The sequence below is a fragment of the Cheilinus undulatus genome, linkage group 19 (genome assembly GCF_018320785.1).
Source record: "Cheilinus undulatus linkage group 19, ASM1832078v1, whole genome shotgun sequence".
Classification (NCBI taxonomy): Eukaryota; Metazoa; Chordata; class Actinopteri; order Labriformes; family Labridae; genus Cheilinus; species Cheilinus undulatus.
The window spans coordinates 37,919,632-37,937,821 of NC_054883.1; the positions used below are offsets into that span (position 1 = coordinate 37,919,632).

The 18,190-nt window shown below is 37.8% G+C and overlaps 1 protein-coding gene across 1 annotated transcript in view; it reads left to right on the forward strand.

Moving 5' to 3' along the window:
- The window catches only part of LOC121527220 (collagen alpha-1(XVIII) chain-like), a 111,069-nt gene that overhangs the window by 79,593 nt on the left and 13,286 nt on the right, over positions 1-18,190 (forward strand). The window contains exons 5-26 of the mRNA XM_041814073.1: positions 854-928; positions 4,855-4,947; positions 5,808-5,934; positions 6,427-6,470; positions 7,796-7,984; positions 8,137-8,163; positions 8,477-8,539; positions 8,662-8,742; positions 8,917-8,964; positions 9,258-9,392; positions 12,091-12,144; positions 12,576-12,611; positions 12,715-12,849; positions 13,017-13,076; positions 14,150-14,185; positions 14,428-14,472; positions 14,678-14,740; positions 14,866-14,901; positions 15,029-15,112; positions 17,056-17,121; positions 17,375-17,428; positions 17,556-17,633. Of these exons, the coding sequence (XP_041670007.1) occupies positions 854-928; positions 4,855-4,947; positions 5,808-5,934; positions 6,427-6,470; positions 7,796-7,984; positions 8,137-8,163; positions 8,477-8,539; positions 8,662-8,742; positions 8,917-8,964; positions 9,258-9,392; positions 12,091-12,144; positions 12,576-12,611; positions 12,715-12,849; positions 13,017-13,076; positions 14,150-14,185; positions 14,428-14,472; positions 14,678-14,740; positions 14,866-14,901; positions 15,029-15,112; positions 17,056-17,121; positions 17,375-17,428; positions 17,556-17,633 (1,629 nt within the window). The remainder of the gene's footprint in view (positions 1-853; positions 929-4,854; positions 4,948-5,807; positions 5,935-6,426; positions 6,471-7,795; positions 7,985-8,136; positions 8,164-8,476; positions 8,540-8,661; positions 8,743-8,916; positions 8,965-9,257; positions 9,393-12,090; positions 12,145-12,575; positions 12,612-12,714; positions 12,850-13,016; positions 13,077-14,149; positions 14,186-14,427; positions 14,473-14,677; positions 14,741-14,865; positions 14,902-15,028; positions 15,113-17,055; positions 17,122-17,374; positions 17,429-17,555; positions 17,634-18,190) is intronic.

Consider the following 18,190-nt stretch of genomic DNA (forward strand, 5'->3'; position numbering starts at 1 on the left):
TGGTATGACCATGCTGGCCGGGTAAAACTGCAGCATGGGCCGGATTTGGCCCCCAGGCCTTGAGTCTGACACCCCTGAGCTGTACCCATCTGTGGCGCTGAATAGCCTAGCTTCTCCAAGCACGTGCTGTTTAGGGCAACGCTCACTAAAATCCCCAGAGGCTAATGCACTACTATCGCTATGTGCCTCATACAAGCCACCTTCAAAAATACCGAAATATCCCTTTAATTACCAGAACTAAACATCTATATTTCAGTCTAGAGCAGTTGTAGAGCTGATGTCAGTGTTGTCATCTGGACTGCTGCAGTGTTGAACTGTCAGAGTGTTAACACAAGTACAGGCCCCTTGTTGATTCACAGACATGATGTAGCAGCTGTTAGCAAACCTAGAGATTGCTTCTGCTCTTTTACAGAAAACTCTGTCTGCTGTTTTGTCAAATATATTGACCCAACACTTGAAAAACAGGCAGTTTTAATAACTCATAACTCAGCTATAAAGTGCCTTTTGTTTCTTTTCCATACGCACTGACACTTCTTAAAAAAAAAAAACGGACATAATGAATGTGATTTTGCACTCTGATTTCATCCTCTCAGACTAATGTGAAAAAGCTCTTTGGATGATCATGAAGCTTCCAGCTGGTTGTGGTTGTTTATCAGAGTGTTCGTGTGAATGTGTTCCATCATCTGAGTGGTGGATAATGCGCAGGGTAATGACAGACACAGAGATAGATCAACTGTTATCATGCTGTTGTGTGGGAAACTCGCATTAAAGCGCTAATAAAATTTAATAACACAGAATGAATTAAATTACCATGCTATCTAACACACTCTCCCGCTCTCTCTCTCTCCTCCAGGGCTCCATCCAGCAGCTGGTGCTCAAGTCAGATCCCACGGCCCCAGATGACCAGTGCGAGGAGGACGATCCTTATGTGAGTGTGTAGATTACACAAATGCACAGTTTTCTATCACTTTGCTCTGAGGAAGCATGCTCAGAAGACTCAACATGGAAGTACACCGCCCTCTAGTGGTGCAAAAATGGTACTACATTAACTATACAGACAAATGTGGGCAGCAGTAGACATACAGGGCTTCTGAAAAGCTTACAACTGGCCTGTTTTATTGTCCAGCAGAGGAATTAAATAGCAAACACTTGGAAGCACACAGGGTTGTGAATCATGCTGCTTTATCCTATTAAACTGAAAGCTTCTGCCTTGGTTCCAGTACAGCATAACCTATTTATAAGCATTCTTTTAAACTGTAAGAACAAGTGCATGCAATCAGTGAAACATGATAACCAAAATGGGTTCTAAAATGTGGATTAAGGCTGGAATTTTTTCAGAGCTAATTGAACAATCTCAAGGAAATCACCTGAATTAACTCATTATCGGGGAAACGAGTATTTTTATCTTGAGATAACAACTGAATAAGTTGTTGCGCTGAAAAAAAAAAAATCCAAATTTACCCACTTATCACAGTAACCACTTAACCAGTGGTTCTCAACTGGCTGATCCTGTGGACCCACAGGGGGGAACAGTACCTATTACCCGGGCCAACATTAAGGAGGGGCCCTTGAAAGCCTGCAATGAAAAGTGTGTTATAATTTTTTTTTCTAAGAAATTAGTGTCATTATTAAATCAAAAGTGACTAAATGAATCAGTCAACAGACTGAAATTCGTATCAAATAGAATAAAATTCAACACTTGAGGGGCCCTATTCCTTCCTTAAAAATGTCCAAATGGTCTAGTCCAGCACTGCGGATTAATGCAGGTAAATTTAATTTAACCATGGTAAAAATATTGGTCATAAATGGGGGATTATGGTTCCAAAAACATTCAAATGCATGCACAGATATTTTGAAAAAAAATGATGCAACATGTAGTGCTTGGCTAGCCGGTAAATTGGGTGGGGGGGGGGTTAATATTCTTTCTGTGGGCCCAAAATCCCCAGCTACGCCTCTGCTACCACCACCTTTGTAACTTTAAATCATGACCCACATTCTAACAACCTTTCAACCACTTAGTTCTGTCTTCTTGATGGTTTTATTACTTCCCTTAGTTCCATTTGTCCTAAACGAGAACCCATGTTTCATGTATTTTTGTGTCATATCAACATTGGTCTCGCTATTTTGCCAGCATGAAATTAATTTTTCTGCATCTGCTTCTTTAGACTTTAACACTAGAACTGCCAATGGGTAAAATTTACCCAAAGCTGTTCTTTAATTGTATCTTACTTGATGTGTACAATTTCAAAGACTGTCAGTCTTTGACTTTTCCTAAAAGTTTGTTTTAAAGCACCTGATGTCATAAAAAAAAAAAAAAAAAATCTTTGCCTAAACCCAAATTTTGTTAATGGGCATTTATACATAGAACCACCATGCAGGTCACATTCACCCCATAAAAACCCTTGATTTACCTCTGTGATATTTCAAACTAGAATAAATTTCAAACCACATAAATAGATGGTGCAATGGAAATACATTCTCTCTATTGCAGCAATGCCTAATCAGAGGTCAATAGATCAACCGTCACCATGGATACAGCAGGGAAAAAGACATTTACCATTGTTAAGTGTCAAAAGGCATCTCAGTGCTTTTAACAAACAAGAATCCCATGATGAGGAAGTTTCAGGGTTGGCAATCAGTCCAAAGACAGTTTTCTATGTGACAGATCATCTTCCAACAGTGATTTAGTTTGCCATCCGTGGTTAATAAGCTGTTCAATGTCAGTGGTTAACTAACAGTCCTTGATCAGAGCTATTTATGAAAATCAAGGCATTTGATGACAGGTAAATTTGACCTGTTGGCTGTTTTAGGTATATAGAGATCTACAGTGGTTTTAGTGTTAACAGTAGATTGAAACCAGTACTATCTAGCTACCTTTCCACCTTCCTGTTATTCCTTAATCAATTTAGACCCAAGGGCACCTGAGAAAACCACATCTCTCTGTCTCAGCCTTTACATGTAGGGCTAGAATAAATGGATTTTTGATCCCATCAGCCTTCAAGCTTGTATTCTAGCAAATCTCTTTGCTGTTTCTCAGTCTTGCATCTTAAAGACAACAAGATCATCCAAAAGTTGCAATATTGCATCAAGTCTAAAGGTAGAATCGCACTAACATGTCATATAGTTTTAAAGGTAGATGCAAGCAAACCTTGCATCGCACAAAGCTGACTTTTCTTATCCTTAAACGCACATCTGTGACCTGCTGAAAAAGCTCTGTGTCCTACTTTGTGACACTAATTGAGAACCATTGCACTGGAGTATTTTAAGCCCAATTTAGGGCCAGAATTGCCCCCTGAAATTACTGGGGTTGTACTAATTCTGAAGTTGTGGCAATAATGATCTATTCAAATAATCCTCAGATGTGTGGTGTCAAAACGATTATTGTACTGCTGCTATTGTACTGCTATTGTACTGATTCCGGCCCAGAACATGACTCCGCCCCCTCCTTGCTGACATCACAGCCTTATTGGGACATGGTGGCCATCCACCAACCATCCACTACTCCTCCATCTTGACCATCCAGGGTTGCACAGCAGTCATCAGTCAACAAGACTGTTTGAAAATGAGTCTTCATGTATTTCTGGGCCCACTGCAACCGTTTCTGCTTGAGAGCACTGGTTAGGGCCGGCCGAATAGTAGGTTTATGCACGACTGCAAGCCTCTGGAGGATCCTACACCTTGAGGTTGGTGGGACTCCAGAGGCACCAGCAGCTTCAAATACCTGTTTGCTGCTTTGTAATGGCATTTTAGAATCTGCTCTCTTAATCTGAGGAATTTGTCCGTCAGAAACCTTCCTCATTATGCCTTTATCTGCAGGAACCTGTTTTAGTCTAGTTTTAGTCATCTTGATAAAACTAAACTTAGTTTGTGTCAGTTTTAGTCATCACAGATCTATTTTTGTTAGTTTTAGTCTAGTTTTTGTCATGGAAAAAAAGGTTGTGGTCGACCATTTTTAGTCATAGTTTTAGTCGACAAAATTATCACTGTTCCATTCTGGTAGACGCGGCGTCTTTCAGTAGTGCTCTGCTCAGGGGGGCGTCTGAGACGCGGTCTACAGCCGTGAGATACCAGCCTAAGGAAAATGAATGGATGTTCTAGTAGGGCTTTGAATTAGACACTAAAGGAGGGAGAATATCTATTGAAAATACTGACACAAGCCACTGAACTGCCTCTTAAACCTGTAAAATAAGACTTTTATGAACAAGTACATCAAACATTAGGGGCTAAAGGTTGCATATTTCAGGGCATCCTACACCTGAAAGTACACCTCCAAACATCTTTATTCAGATTTCTGTAGTTTAGAAAAAATAGTTTTGATACCTCCTAACAAAAATTGTCTTAGGCTTACTGGTTATAATTCATTACCGTTTTAAAATTCAGACAGCGGTGTTTTAAAGGCAATCATTCTAAATAAGGCACAGCAGCTCTATTGGTGATGCTAATCATGCTAAATCTGCTAAATCTGCTAAATCTGGGATTATATCTCTGCAAGGATAAATTTTGCTTGCCGAAATGATCAAAAATGCAATATTTGAAAATGCTAGAAGATATTTTTATCTACAAATCCTCTTTTACTCTGCTTTGAGCATTGATTGGAAGCATAAATTAACATCGACATCAAGAGTGTTTTCAAAGTAGAAGTGGAGCTACAAACAAACAGTATAATCAGTGTCAAGGCAGTAAGAGTGGAAAACAAACACTTTGTACCCGATTTTTCTTTTATTAAATGGGCGTAGCAGCATTTTTGGCATCTCTTCTTATTTTGCGTTCTAATTGTGCAGCTTAAAGGGAGCTTTTAATCATCTCTGTCTCTGTTTATCTTCTGACTCCGTTTGTCTCTTTTTTTGACTCCAGGCGTCTGGATATGGAAGCGGTGACGGTGATTATGAAGACATGGAGGGACGAGATGAAGTAAAGAAGATTGTGGAGGAGAGAGAGTATACCATGGTGTGCATATACGCTCTGACTCACACACTTTATCCCTCGGTCCTCTGCTCACATTCAGCTGGGCTGGACCGGGTCCAAAGACAACAATTCTTATCCTCACAGGCCTGCTGGAGACTGGAACATGGCGATATGGGCGGCTCCATGCCAGTTCAGTGCTCTCTGTAAAAATGAGGACAATAGATGAAAGGCAGGAGTGGAAATATTATTAAATCATTTCATTGGCTGATGTTAATTGATTAGATATGATTGGTGCCTGAAGGGGGCGAGCATGCAACCGGTGGAGGCTGCAGAGTGTCAAGTTTCCACTCAACAAGTTTCTGCAAATCCATAGAGTTTGTGTAGTTCAATACTGAGCAATTCATATGACAGCAGAAGCATTGGAGTTTAATTGCTGATCGTTTCATGGATCATTTATTAACAGAGCAGCAGGACATGAGGTCTAGCTGTTTTATCAGCCCAGATAATCTTGTAAAAATAATGTAGAGTTATGTTGATGCTCTGCAGCGGAGTGATTCAGCGAGGTGTAATGTGAGGAATGTTTCTGTCTCTGTACTTGGATCTGCTCTGAGAGAAAACATTTCCTGCCATCTGTGGCAGACATTCACTTGGCTCTTTTAATGGTTATGATCAGTCTCGGGAGAAAGAGCTGTTGATGCAAGCCAGGATCTAAAATATAGACAAGCATTTAAGGATAGTAAGCTTACTAATCACATGCTAGCCCTAGAAATATGCCTGCATATTTTCCACTATCTAAGAATGTTTTCTAATGTGGTCTATCAGCAACACAGTAAGAAAATAGTCATTATTCTCCTCTTTGCATTTTTTTGTGTGAAGTGACTATGATTTTGTCAATGTTTCAGCCCCTCCCTGTGCTGGACCCCACCTATAGCACCCCAGTCCGAGCCCCACCCACCGAGATGTCACCTTCTGACGATGAAGACATTGACGAGACTTCAGGAGAGGAGGCAGAAACAACAACAGTGACAGGTAAAAAATAAACTAAGTCTTAAATTCTATGTCACGGAATTTTATTTTTATATAGTTTGGTGTAAGGAGATGTCTACTTAACTGCTAGTTAGCCTAAAAGGGAAATAAAGATAGGAGAAAATGTGGCAGAGAATGTCCAATTTCAGGGCTTAAATATCTGATTCCTTCATAACACACAGGCCCACTTTTTCTAAATTAACATGTGCATGGTTGTAGAAGTGATGCTGTCATACATAACCACAACTACTTCTCCTGTGGTGTAGTTCCCAGATTTGACCAGCAGATGGTGCTGATACGACTACTTTAGATGTTGTACTTTACTAACAGATGTCTCTTTCCCCTTTTTTGTCATTAAACTTCTCCTAACTGATGGTTTAAAGTAACTATTCTATTACTTTTCACATTTTAAAGAAAAGGGTATGTTTTTTTCCTCTTTTACTGAAAAATGAAGCCAATATCATACTCATGTGACTCCTTTTGTGTTTGTTCCAGTGAAATCACTTCAGACAGATCCTACAGCCTCCATCCCTGACACTGTAAGTACTGATTTAATACACGACTTTAGTTATATTGAAGTGAAATACAATTAATGATTTACATTTTAAGTATTGCTATTGATTTTTTTTTTAAATGTAAATAACATATTTTTTTCAAAATCTGAAGGGAAGAATTAAAAGCAAGACTTCATTTCATAGTGAACACGTTTGAGACAAAATCATGCCGCATAAGTGTCTCACAACTACAAAAGCTAATTCAATCCAATCAAAGAAACTTATTTGTCCCCAGGGGGGAAAGTCGAGGCCCTTAGAGCAGCAGCATTACAACACAAAGGAAAAAGCAGAAGCAAGGGTCAGTAGTCAGTCACAAAAATCACGATTAAGAATGATTTCTAAATAGATAAATAATATTTTGTAAAGAAATATACAGTGAATTATATATGCAATAAATGTTTACTCAATAAATATGTGCAGTATATATATAAAGGAATATAAATATATAACGAATAAATTTAGCAAATTCAGGTTAAATACATGTGAATTCATTCATACCAATCATATAGTGGCATATACAAATAAATAATATACTAATAATAAAATAAACAAATAAAAATACAAATATAAAATACATGTAATAATTGAAACAAATAAAAAATGTTGAAGAGTAGGATAAATATATATGAATTAAGGATATACAAATATAGTTATATTGTGTACATAATATACAAATGAATATATTCAAATAAGTATTTAAAACAACCAAATTAATACATACAGATAAATAGTTGTATAAATATACATATAAAATAAAATAATAAATATTCAAATAATGAAATATTTGAATAGGTAACAAAAAAGTTTATAAAATATAAGAAATCAATAATAATAAAATTTTAAAAATAATTAAAATATAGAATATTATAAGATAAACAGAGAAGTATACAACTTGATAAATGTAAGTTTTGTTTATATATAAATTCTACAAAATAAATATGTCCAACAATTATATAAAATGTATACAAAAAAATATGAACAAAATAAATACATACAGTATATGTATGTCTATATATGAAATATAAACAGTCTAAAGAGATAACACAATAACTGAGCCCCATTCATATTTTTTACTTATTTTATAATATAGGCTCAGCATTTTTAAACACCATAAATCCACAGTTTTCTTTGCTCACCAAATTACTTTTTTTTTCGAATTCTTTGCTTTTCATGCAACTGAACAAAACAAAATCACAGAGCACGGGCCATTTTATCAAACATATGTAAGCTAGAATACTCGATTTCTTAATTTCTCTGAATCAAACTACATTAAATGAGTGAAAATCAATAACTCAGTCTTGAACCTCCAGTCTCTACAGGTGTCTCCAGGACAGAAAGGGGAGCGAGGTGAGCCAGGCTCAGCTGGTCCACCAGGACCTCCTGGCCCTCCAGGGCCAGCCTCACGAGATGGTGAGGGATGGGAGCCAGGACCCCGGGGTCCACAAGGACCAGAGGGACCTCCAGGCAAACCTGGACTTCCTGGGAAAGACGGACAGCCGGTAAGAATTATCACGTTAATATTTAAATGATCTGCTTTTTACTGACACAGACCTCGACAGAGCTATTCAGAGCACAGAGTGTTGTTTGGGTCAGTCCTTCAGCTCAGATGATACAATGATGGATTGTTTTGCTATTTTTGTCTCCTCTCCAGGGAAGCAAAGGAGAAACTGGCGATGCTGTAAGTAAAGTATTTGCAGTCTGGTAGATTTATAGTCGTGTTCATGTGAAGGTCGCTCTTCAGTCTCTCAGGGGAAAACTGAAGCAGGAAAGAACCCACATCCTGATCTATAAAACTACACTTAAGCATAGATTATATTAATCACTGACCAGCATGTTAACATCACTGAGGTCAAAGATCTGGCTTTGGACAAAGCTCTGGTTTGGCCTCATTCCTGCTTTTACTATCTAGCTTTGGATAAATATCAGTGAACTACATTTAAACTGCTTTCTCTGATGTACCAGTGAACAAAGCTGTAACTTCACTTTTCAAGGGGCCATCCGGGATTCCAGGATTTCCAGGATTACAAGGAGAGCCTGGTCCTAAGGGAGACAAGGTAAACAATCCTTTGCTTTGATATCAAGTCACTTATCGCCAGGATAATCTAGGATTTACACAGATGTGTCTGTTGTTTAACTTGTAAGGAAGCCATATTTCATAAAAAACACTTGTCCTTAGGGTGATCCTGGTGTGGGACTACCAGGTCTTCCAGGTCCTCCTGGACCTCCAGGGCAACCTAGCAAGTCTTCAAGGTTCCTGGTGGGTTTCCTTGGATTTTTGGCCAAATAGAAGCAAAAATTTCTCATGTTTCTTAAATGTTCTTTCCTTTATACTAAATGCTGCAGTTTCTCTTAATGCTTTAGTTCAGTTATTTATAAATGTAAAAGAACAAATCAATCCAGAATAACACACTTGTCATGTGTGTGTGTTTAGGAGGGATCAGGATTTGAAGACTTCGACAGTGATGCAGAACTCATAAGGGTAAGTGTTCTCTCTCTCTCTCTTTCTGGGGTGAAATATGAAGCATAGCGTTGAAGTTTGTTCAGAGTAGAACCGTTTATGTTATCATTATTTTGTCACTGGAGGTTTAGGATTGACATATTGTTTATTCTGACTAACATCTGAAGGATCTCACATTACCTCTGGTCGCCCTGTGTACTGTATGGAGCATTTTGTTTAGGTGATGCATTGTGAAAGTTTATCCTCACATTGGACCACAAGCTCAACAAGCAGCCAGCCTGCCCTCTGACTGAGATGTTACCTTGTTTCATCAGGGGCCCCCAGGACCTCCAGGCCCTCCAGGACAGCCAGGGCCCCCAGGAACCCCATCTGAGGATATCTTTCCTGGACCACCTGGGGCTCCTGGGAAAGACGGGAAGGATGGAGAGAAAGGTGAACCTGGACTGCCGGTAAGTTTGATGTTTCACCTTCTTCTCATCTGTCACTAGTAAACAATTTAACATCCCTACTCTGAAACTTGACACATCTCCGATTCCTCGAAGTTCCTTAAGTACGTTACGTCTGCTGTGTTACAGGTTTACAAATATAATATTTGACCTGTTACCATTTCAGCGTTTCTTAACTGGTCATTAATTTAAGACAGAATATGAATGTAAAAATCCAATTTAGTCCAACTAAATAATAGCCAAGCTAATGTTAGCTAGCTAGAGATGATCTTTTTTAGTGAAGGGTTGAGTTAGCCTGCAGAGAATAATTGGCTGTTCAGTAACTCAAGCTTATGTTACCAACAAACTATAAATTTCCTATCATAACATTAGCAAACAAAGGATAGAGTTAGCTAATATAAGTTAGCTAGCCAAGGAAAGAACCCATAAGCTAACAGTTTAATTGCCAAGTAACTCTCTAATGTTAGTTAGTAAAATAAATTTTATCTACCTTATTCCCTGGGCCTCTACTGTGGATATGATCATGGATGCAACTTGAGATGAATTTTAGAATGACCACAATTCAAAATGTAAGATAATATTCTTCTAAATATAAGTAGTCTTTAAGTCCTTTTTGTTTCACATTTTCTGTATATTTATCTTTCTAATTTTTTTTACTTTTGATTATTCATTTAATCTTTATTCATTCACATTCATAAATTTTATTTTATCCTTATACATTTATTCTTAATTATTTGCATTACTTTGATTTATTTCCAACTTTAACTTCAAACTTTATTTATTGTTTGTTTACTTATTTTTATTTCTAATTTTTTTGTTTTGTTTTTATTTCAGTTTGTATTTATTTGTGTGTTTATTTTTATTTAATTTTATAATTATTTATTTATTATTTTCATTATTTTCTAATTTAATATAATTTTTTACTTTTTTGTTGTTTAATATTTATTTTGTAACCATTTTATTCTTTATTTCTCATTTTCATTATTGTATTATTCATTTTCAGATTTTATTTATCTATTTATTTATTATTGTTTTATCTATTTCAATTTTGATTATTTTTATATATTTATTTTCTTTTCTTCATTTTATATTTATTTATTTTTTACATAATATGATTAAATTATTTTTTTTATCATTTTAGTCCTTTATTTTAAATTCATCAGTTATTATTTGTCAGTTTATTTATATCCTTGTTAATTTATTTACTTGTTTTCATTCATTCATTTTATCTTTTTTTTAACATCTTTTAATGTATTTTTTTATTATTTGTTATAATGTTTTTAACCTTTGTTATCTAAGTATTTTTTTGAAGTATGCATGTCAAACTCTAACCAAGCTTGTTTTGAAATTGATAGTTACGCTGGGCATTTTCTACAACATATGCCACAAGCTAGCGTGTAAAATTAAAACTAAACAGAAAAAACCTCAGGTGATGTGAGATGTTAAGGCTCTGACTGGGCTCGCTCTCCTTAGGGTCAGCCCCACCTTATTCAACAAAACATGACTAACCTGCACTGTTTCACAGCTAATAAAGCTAAATATAATGTGTACGTTATCTGAGACCATTTCTTCATATTGTCCTTGATAGAAGAGGGCAGAGGAATAATACATTATACTGTTTAAAGGATAACTGACATTCATTTTAATCTCTGAATCTGTTTTATCACTTACTTTAGTGACAAAAGGCTCCAGAAGTCACACCAAGAATCCACAAGGTAGCCTTTCATGGGGGCTAGGAATAAGGTGGATAGAAAACATTTATATTATCTTAGCTGGAGTGTAATATTTTAGACAGAATATGCAAATGTTAGCTTGAATTTGTTATAGCCTAAATGTTAATCTACCTAAGACGGCCTGATGTCCCTTCTGGTTTCACCATGCACTTTTTCCTCAGCGTATTCAGGAGAGTAAAGGTCATTACAATTGATCTGAGTTTCCTGTCAGAGATGATTTGCAAACCTAGAATGCAGCAGTGAATCTTTATCAAAACATTAAGCTTCCAGGTAAAACACCTGCCTTTTGAATACAGTTGACTTAAAGAGAGCCATGATTATATTCCTAGCACGCCTACATGTCTGCCCTAACTTCTGTTTACAGGTGATTGAGGAGTGGTTTATTGGCTCTGGGTCTGGTTCAATGTCTGGTTCTGGTTCAGGGTCTGGCCAGGTATTAATGGCTGGCCCCAGCAGATCCAAGGGGCCAAAAAGGCAGTATTTCCCCCAGCTTTGTTTTGAAAGTCCATGTTCCTCCACTGCTTTCTTACCTTTTCTTGTATCACAGGATTTATTAGAAATATTGTGTGTGGTTTTTGCATTTTTATTTAGGACCTGAGTAGTATCTGAGTAAATAAGGGCACATTTTATATAGAAAAGGTTCTTAAAGTCATATCCTGACAGTGTTTTATAGAACTTTAAGAGCTTCAGAACATGGTCAGCTGCAGTATCTGTTGGGGGAAATGTGTCTTTTATGGTTAAACTGTCTGATGCTTTTACTAACATGCTGATAAATGGATAGAGTTATTGATTAATATGCTTACAGTAGGCTATTTTGTACTAAAACGATGAGTTTGGCTCATCTTCTGATAGGGTGCATCTGCATTTGCCTTTGGTTTAATGCTAACTGTGTAATAGAATAAATTCATTTCCTACTGGTGTTGCATGAAAAAGATCTCTGCATCTTCAATGTTTCACCTCCGTTTCAGGGAGTTGATGGAAGAGATGGAGATCCGGGGCCTGCTGGGGAGAAAGGAGACAAGGTAAGGCTAATTTACCTTAATCCAGATTTATTCTCAGTAAAGACAGAAAAATACTGCAGTATCAAATCGCTCCTTTAACAAAAAGTGTAGTTTAATTAGGAAATATTGAATTTCTGTTGCAGGTATTGAATCTGAAAATGTGTTTTCTTATAAGTGAGTGCAGCAGGATCAGCCCCCAGCTTTGTGTGCTTTTTGTATGAGCTCAGTCTTATTTCCCCTGAGCAGGCCTCTCAGTGCTCTGTTAGCAAAACAATTACAGACAAACTAAATAACTAGCTAACAAGAGAGCCACGCTGTTAATGAGGTGACCTCCATGGGATAATAAAGCTGAAGGGATTAAATGTAAGCAAGTCTGTGCTGTAATAGATGCTCTGGTTTTCACACAAAGCAGAAAGTATAATCACACTACTGATTTAAAATCTGATTCACAGGGTGAACCTGGTGTGAACGGGCAGCCAGGACCGAAGGTAACATCTTAAATCTTTTCCTCCCACTCCTGCATGTTTGATTATTTTAATGTCTTCCTTGTTTGTTGTAGATGGTTTCTGATTATGATTTGACATCTTTCAGGGAGATCAAGGCCCTCCAGGGTTTCCAGGCCTACCCGGCTCTGATGGTCCAGAAGGGTCGCCTGGTCCCAGAGGTCTACCTGGCCCTCCAGGGCCTCCAGGCCCACCTGGAAAAGGCTACACCTTTGACTTTGAGGTGCACTTTCCTTCATGATTACAATTCAGAAAACAAACAAAAGCAGTTTGATTGTTTTTAGGAAGCAGAAAATGTTTGTATGTAAAGTCACATCAGATAAGTTTTAATGTGCTCATATTTTTTAATGAAGTTTGATAAATTATAAATAATTTTTGTCAATCTTTCAGGACTTGGAAGGATCTGGGCTGCTGAGTGGTTTAGGAGCTGTGCCCTCTAGTGGTCCACAGGTACATCTACATCAGGGATGTCAAACCCAATCACAGCAGGGGCCGAATTCTGGATTTGGGTCTAACCTGAGGGCCTAAATTTCCCATAAACGGTCAACCTCATCTTCACCGTAACAAATTATAAGGAAAAAAAAACTTAACATTGATGATCCATTGATGATAAATCATTTTCAGATTGAAAAAATAAAATAATCAAAAGTTAAAATCATGATCTTCAATAGTTAAAGTGCTAAAAAAAATCAAAATCGTGAGTTTAAAAGGTCAAAATATGAGATGAAAAATTTAAAACTTCGAATTGAAACGTCAATATTTGGGATTGAAAGTTATATTTAGGAGTTGAAAATGTCAAGATATGAGAAAAAAAATTCTAAATGAAAAGTTTAGAAGGTGAAAATATGAGATAATATTCATAATCAATAGTTTTAAAGGTCAAAATAAAAGATAAAATTCTATATCATGAGTTTTCAATGTCAAAATGTGAGATAAAATTAAAAATATTCAGTTATAAAGGTCCAAAGATGAGCCAAAAATGTAAGATTTTAGATAGAAAATGTTATTATTTGCGATTAAAATCCAAAGTTAGGAGTTTAAATTGTCAAAATATGAGATAAAAGTCAAAATTATGATTTGAAAAGGTCAAAATAATATATAAAAACTCAAAACCATAACTTTAAGTCATAATTGTGAGATGCAAATTTGAAAATACAAAATAAAGCATTAATTTCTTTTGCCACATTCCTGACTTTTTATCAAATTATTTCAACTCTTCCCTTTTTTTAATTCTTATGACTTAATAAGGATATTTTAAATCATTAAGGTTAGGTTTACATTGTTATACTGGTGGAAATCTACAGACCTCATACTGGTGGGCCAGTATAATATGATATGATCTGGTGGACCAAGTATAACTGTTCCACGGGCCAGATGGGGCCCCCGGGCCTTGAGTTTGACACCCCTGATCTACATGAATTAGTATGAAAATCAGACTACTTTGTTTTTATTTTCTTTTTATTATAATTGATCAATGTTATTCTTGTCACTTCAAATTCTGTTTCTTGTGTTTTTTTCCACAGGGTCCTCCTGGAATCCCTGGACTGAAAGGACCACCGGTGAGAAATGCATGTTTGCACTCTGCTGTCTTATTGCCAGATAGAGTGACTTTAGCTCCCATATGAGGACTCTAAGATGCCTCGATCGCTGCAAAAGCTGACCACTGTGTGATGGTCAAACATCAGCTCAAACTTCATGACCTATCTATTAAACATCTCTAAAACCTACTTGCCTGCAACATTTTAAAATTCATGAGCTATCATTTTTTAAAGATCTTATTTTCCTTCCTTGCCTCTCACAGGGTAAAGATGGTAGAGATGGATTACCTGGAGTGCCAGGGCAAAAGGTGAGTGCTGTGTGATGCTTCTTATTTTTCTATTCAGCATGAATCAGAAAAGCCTCTTAAAAGTCTCCAAGTCTGATATCTGAATAAACAGCTGAAGATTAGAGTATAAGAGGCTTTTGATGCTGCACTTTGCCTCCGGTGAATGAAGGGCACAGGTGATCGTTTTCTAATAATGGATTTTTTTTTCCCCTTTCTGCATCTGCAGGGGGAGGATGGCATCATAGGACGACCAGGGTTTCCTGGACTGGAGGGACAGAAAGGTGCAGAGGTCAGTCAATGGAGGCAAAGATAAGCAATAAAAAACATGTAATATGGACAGAATAAAGACCAAAGCACCAAAAGCTGCTCCTTCAGGCTGAATATTTAACATGTTTAACCCTTGCTCTTCTATAGGGACCAAAGGGCAGCAAAGGTGATCCAGGACTGAAGGTAAAACCAGCTAGAAGCACATATTTGACAAAGAAACTCAAACATATGCACATAGAATTATAAAAAATAGACCAAACTTGACCTTACTGCCCCTTGTTGTTGGAAGATAAAATGAACTGTTTTTCAGGGAGAGGCAGGACGAGATGGTCATGGTCTACCAGGCCCTCCAGGACCGCCTGGACCACCAGGACCAATCATCAACTTGCAAGACGTAAGTAGCACCCGAACACTCAAAATTCATTATTTTGAATTTTTATCTCATATATTTGCAATTAAAAATATTATTTCAATGTTTACATTTGTGTTTTGACCTTTTGAGCTACTAAGGTAGACATATTTGAGAATTTGAGCCTTTAATCCCAAAATCATGTAACCTGACACGCCGTGTGAAACACATCCATCTGGAAAACCTCTCATAGACAGCGTTTAGGAAAGGGCAGAGGCTTTCAAAAAACTCGGGGGGGGGGGGATGATTGGAGGGTGAATCTGTCTGTCACGTCTTTACGGGCCAATCAGAGCAACAAAAAGCAACAAATGCGCATTTACCAAGGAATAAACTCCATATAGAACTGCATAACACAAACCATAGCGACATGTCAGTACATTACTTTTGTTGTTTTTGAAGAACTCACTGCTGTTCTTTGTTCTTCTTTTAACGAAGAAATGTCATCAAGTTCTGATAAAACTGGCGCTTTAGCAGCATCCACACTAATGTCTTCTGCCATAATTGCACCGGCCTCTTGTTGCTGCTTGCTTACGTCACGACTCCGCCGCGCCCGAAAGTACTGCCCCTTGATGCTGATTGGTCCTGTCACTTTCTAACCAGGCCCAAACAGTTCAGACGGGAGCTTTGCAAGGTTAAGCTAAGTCATTACTAGTGAAAATGAGGTTGACAGTTTATGGTTAAATGTTGACTCTGTTAGCCCCTCAGGTTAGACCTAAATTCAGAATCCAGCTCCTGCTGTGATTGAGTTTGACACCCCTGGTCTAGATGAAACATCTGTGCAGTGCTCTGGTCATATATGACTAAAATACCAGGATCAAGCAGCAAAGGAGGTTATTAATCCTCTTTAAACAGTCTTTCTTAGAACAGTTTGTTTTGTGTGTGCTTCTTATAATACAATCGATCTACTTCATTTGCATGAGTGTGGGCTGAGATACCGTGTTAGGGGCGGGGATTATAATGATTTGATGTGACGTCACAGTGGGCACTGAGGCCTTGTCCACATTGAGACGAAAACGATATATTGCCGATTCGTTTTGAAAAAGTTTTCTGTAAAGACGGGATCGTTTCAGGAAATATCGGCATAAGCACGGATCTACTGAAAATGACTGAAAACGCTGTAGTGCAAATGCCAAGCCTGTACGTGGTGCTGTGTTGCTACCACGGAAATGCACCAAACGAGGGAAGAAGATCACAGAAAACAGACACAAACTTTCTTCTAGTTTCCCTTCTGGTTGTTCTCTGCATTGGATTTAAGAACATACGGTGTGTGTGTTTCGCAGTGGTGGTAAAGGAGCAACAGATTTCGCTGTAAAAGCCATAACAAGCTCAGTAGCTTCTGCAGCATGGACACGTCCCTGTAATCCACCATAGTTGTTTTGGTTGGACCCGGGATGGCGTTTTAATACAGATACGCTATGTGTGACGTAATCGTTTCAAGAAAGATGCGGTTGGCCGTCCACACGGAGACGAAACGGTAGTCGTTCACAGATTTGTGCACTCTGGGACCCGTTTCAATAAGTATCGTTTACTGTCCCCCAAAACGCCGTTTCCGTGTGGATGAAACGCTGATACAACAAAAAACTTTTGCGTATACTCCTGAATTCATCTCTGTGTGAACGGGGCCTGAATCTGCTTAATCTGATTCCGCATTTCAGGAAAATAAGAAGCAGAAACAGAGGGCTTGACAGGCTAGTTTCTCATTTTGTGGGTCAGTTGATACCTCAGATACCCAAATATATATGCAAAAATTCTAAAACAAGAATTTTTATGTCCTTTTTATAGTGTTTGTCAAAGTTTCTGCTTACTTTCTGAACAACAAGAACTCAAGCACCAAAGAAACCCACCTAATCTCCATCTTATTGTCTTACTCTAGTGTTTATTTGCTCAGTGAGTTTGATTACAACCCTTTCCTTCTATTTCTTTACCAGCTTCTGCTCAACGATACAGATGGTTCCTTCAACCTCTCAGGGATTTTTGAAGCTCTGGGAGCTGCTGTGAGTATAAACCAACAAACATCAATCATGCAGACCAAATGTGTGTGTTTAGATGGCTATTGTTGCAGAGAGGAAGACTCCTGTGTTCCAGTTAATGCTCTCAGCTGTCAGGTTTACTGTTACTAACAGATACAAATGAGTGCACAAACACTGATATGACAGCCGAACAGGAGTTGTTTTTTATTTGATTGCTGTCTTCACTGAGGCCTGTGTTTAACCATTGAGTTATTCTTTATTTCCTCATTGTTTGCAGGGCCAAATAGGTGACAATGGATTACCTGGAATTCAAGGACCTCGAGGACCCAAAGTATGTTGATTCAGTGCTTTTGTATCGAGCTATGTGACTTTTTTCTTATGCACTCAGTCTCATAGAAGTGAATATTGCTCCTATGCATGCTCTTTGCCTACAAGCTAACTGTTGCATATGTTTGCAGGGTGAAAAGGGGGAGCCAGGACTCATCCTCTCTGCAGATGGATCCATGACAGGCCTGGCTGGTCCCAAAGGAGCAAAGGTTATATTTGTTGTCACATATTTGTTCCTTTAACATGCACAAGATCTGAGTAGCATCTTTATTGTCAAGTCAAGTCAGATTTATGTATAAAAACCCAACCTAAAACAATTCACATAGAACAGTGTCGCACAGCAAATCGATTTAAATAAATCTCAATGAGTGGCTCATGGCACCCTCACATATGACAATCTCTAGCACATTTGACTCCCAAGTCTAGTTAATTTAACAAGTGTGACTGCTCTGTTCCTTGACTTTGGGTGTGAATGAGTGAATAAGCACAATCATGGATGCGCAACAAGAACACCGTTTCCTCTCACAGTCATTTTAAACAGTCACTGAGTGTTACAAAACCATATCTGGACATATCTGATCACAGGCCTGTTTGGAAATGTGGGAATAGGCCAGCGGGGACTGGGGAGGGGGGCTATCATGTTCTGGCATGAAAGAGGGCAGCTAGGCTTGGTGTAAGTGTACCCTGAAGGCTCATTTTTGCCCTGCGTTTAAAACGGATACAGCTTTTCATCCATTTCTTTAAAGCAGTGGTTCTCAGCTGGTGG